General features: G+C 51.5%; 1 protein-coding gene across 1 annotated transcript; it reads right to left on the bottom strand.

Moving 5' to 3' along the window:
- Window positions 1-4699: 4699 nt before the first annotated feature.
- LOC127772404 (uncharacterized) lies at window positions 4700-5419 on the bottom strand. The gene has a single exon (XM_052298404.1). The coding sequence runs from the start codon at window positions 5417-5419 to the stop codon at window positions 4700-4702; it is 720 nt and encodes a 239-aa protein (XP_052154364.1).
- Window positions 5420-6000: the final 581 nt, after the last annotated feature.

The raw sequence follows: 6000 nt of genomic DNA, 5'->3' as shown, positions 1-6000 counted from the left end.
AAGTTTAAAACCAAAAATAAACCAGGAAAAAAACCAGAAAAAAACGAAAAGAAATACTGAAAGAAAAAAAAAAGAGAAACGCCGAATCAGGGAAAAAAACCAGAAAGAACGAAAAGAAAACAAGAAACGTGCGCACATGACCGCTCCCGCACCGTTCCACCGTGGCGCCCCTCTCCACGCGTGCCACGTGGCCGCGCCGCGCGGGAGGGAAGGTGCGCGACTGATCGCTTTTTAGAGCAAGTTTAATAGTAGAGCTCACTACTTACTATTAGTCAATGTTAAAGCTAACATGTATAGTAGATTGGCTATAAGTTTATCTTTATTTTCTTCATCCTCTCTCTTTCTCTCACCATGAATTTAATGCATATTTCTTAGAGTTTGTGTGCAGTTAGCTCTTGCATGAGAGCCAACACTCCCCACTTTTGTTTATCTCTCTTCCACATAAGCATATAACTTGCTTATAGCCCAATATTATCCTTGCTCTTAGCGATTTCGGATCATTAGGAGCGATCAATCGCCCATTAGATTTTTCAGTCCATGGCTCCATGCATGTTACCGAACGAGGATATCCGCACTGCTTTTGCCTCGTACGTACGAACGGCCGGTCGGCTGCGCCTAGCGTTAGAAAAATCGATAATTTTAAGAGAAAAATTGAACGACAGAATTTTAGCAAGATAGAGATTTCAGATTTTTGTGAGATCGATGTACTTTGTACCAAGCAGCGTGCTGCGTGCTGATGACGCTACAGCCAAACGTCACGCGCCCACGTGCGTATCAAGCCGACTCGGCATGACCGCATCCATGATATATTGATGATCGGTTGTTCCCGGCCGATTCCGATTCCCAGCTTTCATCGTAATCTCCCAATTTATACGTACTGCATGCGGTTAACCGACGGTTAATTTTTATCGATCCACCTGCAATTCGCTTGCGTCCTTGATTCGCTTTCCCGGCCGCGCGCGGCCACGGCCATGGCTCACCTCGACCCAAACAGCGGTAGTGGTGCCACTGTCGCCGCTGCCAGCCACAGCCACGTCGTCGTCGATATGCCTCAACTGGACGCGAGCAGCCATAGCACCGCCAGCTACGACGACAAAAGCGGCCACGTCGTCATAGACATCGAATCCGAAGGCAGATCAGGTACCACCGGCTCCGACATTATCTTGTCCTGCGTGGTGTGCACGGAGCCGCTCGAGTGGGTGGCGGTCGGGCCCTGCGGCCACCGCGCCGTCTGCTCCATGTGCGTGGCCCGCGTCCGCGCCGGCCCGGACGCCGACAAACGGTCCTGCATCTGCCGGACGCGCTGCTACACCGTGGTCGTCACCAAGGCGGCGACGGCCGCTGACACCCTACACGCCTTCCCAAAGACGGTGCCGGTGACCTCCCGAGACTGGCGGATCGGTAAATTCTGGTACTACGCTGCCATGTCGGCCTACTTCGACGACAGGAACCACTACAAGGAGACGAAGCGCGCGGTCCGCGATTTCCTTGAAAAGCAGCGGGCGGCGCCGTCTCCGCCGCCGCCGTGCCCGGACGACGATGTCACTGATGAAAACTTGGAAGCGCAGCCGCCGGCGCCGCACCACCCACGTGTATCGTGGTGTGGAATCCTGTTTGTTTTAGTTGCCTTTGCATTTGTCTGTGGACCCCCAGGTTATTTGGCATTTTGCCAATATTACTGTTATTAGAAAACCTTCCATATATGTAATATGAAAATTTTCTATAAATATATACTAATTGGGTCCACACCTAAACCCTCTTCATATTCACAATATGGCTATATAAAGAGAAGGAAGGCTGTTCATTGTTGTACTTGTGCTTGAAGAGAATAGAATAATGAATGAGATCGAGAGTCTCACCCTATATCTTGTGTGTCCACTTCTTATAGACATTATGCAAACCCTTTGGAATAGGGATATAATATAGGAGTTACATAATATGTTATAAGCACGATGTTCTACTGGAGACCGAGGAAGAAGAAGGGTAAGAACTCATAGATCCGTTTTGCATCTCGCTGATTCAATTGCGAAAACGAATTCCTCTCCTTGTTCTCATTCCATTTTTGTCATTCCCGCGACCAAATCCACCACAGCAGACTTGGAGTCGCCATATGCCGATCGGTGGAAACCGCGGTTGGCAAACACGCGTTAGCGTGCCGGCGACGCGCCATGGCTGCGAACCCGCACATCGCGACACCACGACCGCAAGACCACACCGGTGATGCACACTGGCAGCGCTCCGCGCCGGTGTGCACCGGGTAGAAACCTGCGCCACGACCGCGACGAGGACGCATCAGGACGAAGTGCTACGCATCAGCAAGGCTCCTAAGTCGCAGCCAAGTGCTACGCATCAGGACGGCTCCTTGCCAATTGCCATGGAGAAACTGGACGGAGAGGACAGAGAGGAGGAGGAAGAAGAAGAAGAAGAAGAAAAGAAGCAAGCAGCAAGCATTAGCGTAATGTTGACACACTAGTGTCTACGCCGTCGCACGGCCGCTCCCCGACAGTCACTGTGGCCTGGCTGCACCACGTCGATGCCCGTCGCGCCGCGCCGCACCTGCCTCGGCTGCCCCGCGGCGCTGCCATCGGCTGCCACGCCACGCCAGCCGTACTCATTGTTGAGTTGTGATCTAAATTTATTTGCACTTAGTAAAGGCCAGCTTCTGGCATAGTGCAGCGGAGGCCCGTCGCCAGTAGACTTGGGCCGGAGCGTAGCGGATCGTCATCCCTTTTAGGGTTCCACCATATATATACCTCTTGTAAGCCGCCGTGCGGCGTTGTAACCTCACCCTAGATATAGTGAAAATATTTTGCTGGCTGGCGCCCGTGGTTTTTCTTCTTCTATTTTGGGAGGGTTTTCCACATTAAATCTCGTGTCTTCTGTGATTAATATATTTTTCTTTATCGTTTGTTTGCCTATCGCTTCCTAACACTCATGGCAGGCGAGATAAGAAAGGAAGAAGAACAAGAAAAAAAAAGGAAAATGTGGGGAACGGGGGGTGGGAGTGTCACCGGCCACCGAGCCCACGCAGGGCCATGCCACCGCCGCATGGCCACCCCTCGCCGGCCACCACGGCGTCAGCCACGCGCGCCCCGCCGCCGCATGGCCGTGCCCGCGACATCACCCTATCTATCGGTGCCACGCCTCGCCACTGCGTGCCGGAGCCCCAATCGTGCCGCCGCCACGGGCCCGCACCGCTGCCGCATGCTCTCGTCCCAGCGGCGGCACCAAAGGGCTTTCTCTCAATATTGTGTCGAGCGCTTGTAGTTGCTGGGTGGGCATTCTGGCCGCTGTGCACATGCTGGTCTCAACCACGTTGATCACGTTCACGTCTCGTGGCGAACTCGACGAAGAAGATTCTTGGTCTTCCAAAAGATGTAGCACAGATGGCTCGTCGGGGTCAACACCGACAAAACCCACGATCCGACCTGAGGTTGTTGCTCCGTCTCGTTCCTTGGCAACACACTGAGATTGAACTCGTGGTTGTTGGATATGAGGAAGTGGCAGCCTGACCGTCTTAAGGAAGATTTTGTAGCTCGTGAGATTGCGAGATCTCGACTTATGGATTGGGCAATGGATGACACCTGTTGGTGAAGTGCGTTGAATCCAACGCTCTCTACAGGCGTAGAGTTCGGCCTTTCACGTGCAGTATCACCGTGCAATTTTCCAGAGTATGCTTGGATGTCTTATGGATAGGAAACCAAGATCTCGGTTTCTGGACGGATATCTTTGTCGGCTCTTGGCTTCTATGCGGAGGACAGAACTCGGCCGCTTGAGGATTTCTTCCAGGTGTTGGGGTCGTCAATATACCGTTCTCCACTTGCGTGGGAGGAATTGTCGGCGGGATGTCGTTTCTCGAAGTCGTAACTGTGCCGTTCTCGTTCCCGATAGTAACTGGGCCAGTCGAGATTGGCGTAACGGTGTAGACTGGAAAGACAATAGATCCAACTTGAGTCCACACCGGTGCCGACATTGTTGACGAGATGGCTTGAAGTCATACTGGCATAAACTTGAGCACCAAGTTCCCCTACCTGGCGCGCCACTGTCGACGAGCGACACTCGTAGACCAGATGATTAGGGTATTAGGGTACGTTGGAATGAGGATCTACGTAATACGACATCAAACAAACAGAAGACAATGATTATACTGGTTCACGCCCCTTACGTAATACGATAGTAACTAAACCTATTGGGTCCTACCTTAAGATCATGTTGCCTATCTTAAGTTGAATTTTAAATTGCATGTTAAAATCTGCTTCCCATTTATGTAGCAATAGCACAAAATTTATCTTAATAGTTTTTTAATTTTTTGATGATTTTTAAACACCATGTACTACCTCCGTCCCAAAACAAGTGCAGTTGTGGGAATACGTGTCCAACGTTTGACCGTCCGTCTTATTTGAAAAATTTATGAGAAAATTAAAAAAAGTTAGTCGCACATAAAGTACTATTCATATTTTATCATCTAATAAAAAAATATTAATCGTAAAAAATTTTTAAATAAGACGAACGGTCAAACGTTAGATATAAACAGTGCAAAACTGCACTTATTTTGGAACGGAGGGAGTACCAAACAAGAGGATACCTCCTCAAATGGACAAAAATCTGCTTCCCATTCATGTAGCAATAGCACAAAACTGGCCGGTTAATTAGTGCGATTTACGGCTACAGATTCATTCATTCTTTCTTTGAACACCTATCAATGGAAAACAGCAATGATACCGTAAACGACGGCTGCAAGTGCACCCCATAGAGCGGCAATTCCTGCCACAATGCCTATCCTGTCGCTCATCATTTCATCCCCTGAGGTAAGATACCCCACCCATCCTCCGACGAGTGCAGTGACAAGTACAACAACTAGGAGCGCCAGCACATGTCGACGCCACGACATGCGTACGCACAGGCGGCGTAGCGGCGACGCGTCCACGTCCGGCCGCCGCGGCGGCGTTCTCAGGAAACAGCGATCAGCAGCTGCCACCACCACCTGCTTGGTCACCTGATCGTAATGCTTCTTGTCGTCGAAGTAGGTCGACATGGCAGCGCTATACCAGTACGCACCCACCGGCCGCCCGTCGTCTTGGGCGGCGGCCACCGGCATCGACGACTGATCTGAGAAGGTGAATACGCTGTGGGCGGCCGTCGCCGCCTTGGTGATGACGACGGTGGAGCAGAGCGTCCTGCAGACGCAGCACCGGTGGTCGGGGTTGGGTCCGGAGCGGAGGCGGGCCGCGCACGGGGAGCAGACGACGCGGTGGCCGCACGGGCCGACCGCCACCCACTCGATGGGCTCCGTGCACACCACGCAGCTCGGGACGTCGTCGGAGTCGGAGCCGGCCGTGCTGTCGCCGATGTCTATGGCGATGTGATCGTGCTCGGCCGCGCTCCAATTCGTGTCTACCTGAGGCGTGAGTGGAGCCATACGCAGGATGGATGCAAGAGGCAACCGAGAAGAATAGTACTAACAGTAATTAATTTGCTCGAGCGCCGCGAGGCAGGAAATTAATGACGCAAGCGAGGGATCATGGGAGGGCAGAATATACGGAACGGTAATCTCTTGATAAGATCGATTGCATGATTGCGTCCGACTCGGAACTGGAAACCGTGTCTGCTGGATTTTCACCGCGCGCCGGCCCGATCGACTCCAAGTCGGAGTCGGAGTGGGAGTAGTATGGCTTTTATTCGGCCTGGCCGGCCAATAGTCTGGCGGTTCGCCGGCCTCTTTATGGCCCAGTCGCCCAGTTGAATACTATATACACTACTGGAATGGACTGATACCTACGTACGTGCAAGCGAGATTGGATTGAGCAATGCACTTGGGGTGCAGATGTGCAGCAAAGCAACTCGCGCCGTAGATTTTAAAGGGGTCGGGAAATGGAAAATTAGAGCAAGTTCATTACTTATCGTTCTAGCAAATCTACCTCATTAATTACTTAGTCATATTTTTTTAAAGCATTAAAATTTACTGTGTGTAGTAGTAATAGTATGGTTGTATTGATGAAG

This window comes from Oryza glaberrima, chromosome 1 (assembly GCF_000147395.1).
Source record: "Oryza glaberrima chromosome 1, OglaRS2, whole genome shotgun sequence".
In the NCBI taxonomy this organism is placed as follows: Eukaryota; Viridiplantae; Streptophyta; class Magnoliopsida; order Poales; family Poaceae; genus Oryza; species Oryza glaberrima.
The sequence above is the reverse complement of the archived record's forward strand: the minus strand, read 5'-3'. Positions and strand labels throughout refer to the sequence as shown.

What these genes read in the sequence shown, in the direction of transcription:
- LOC127772404 (XM_052298404.1), bottom strand. Translation starts at nt 5,419, where the DNA reads ATGGCTCCACTCACGCCTCAGGTAGACACGAATTGGAGCGCGGCCGAG.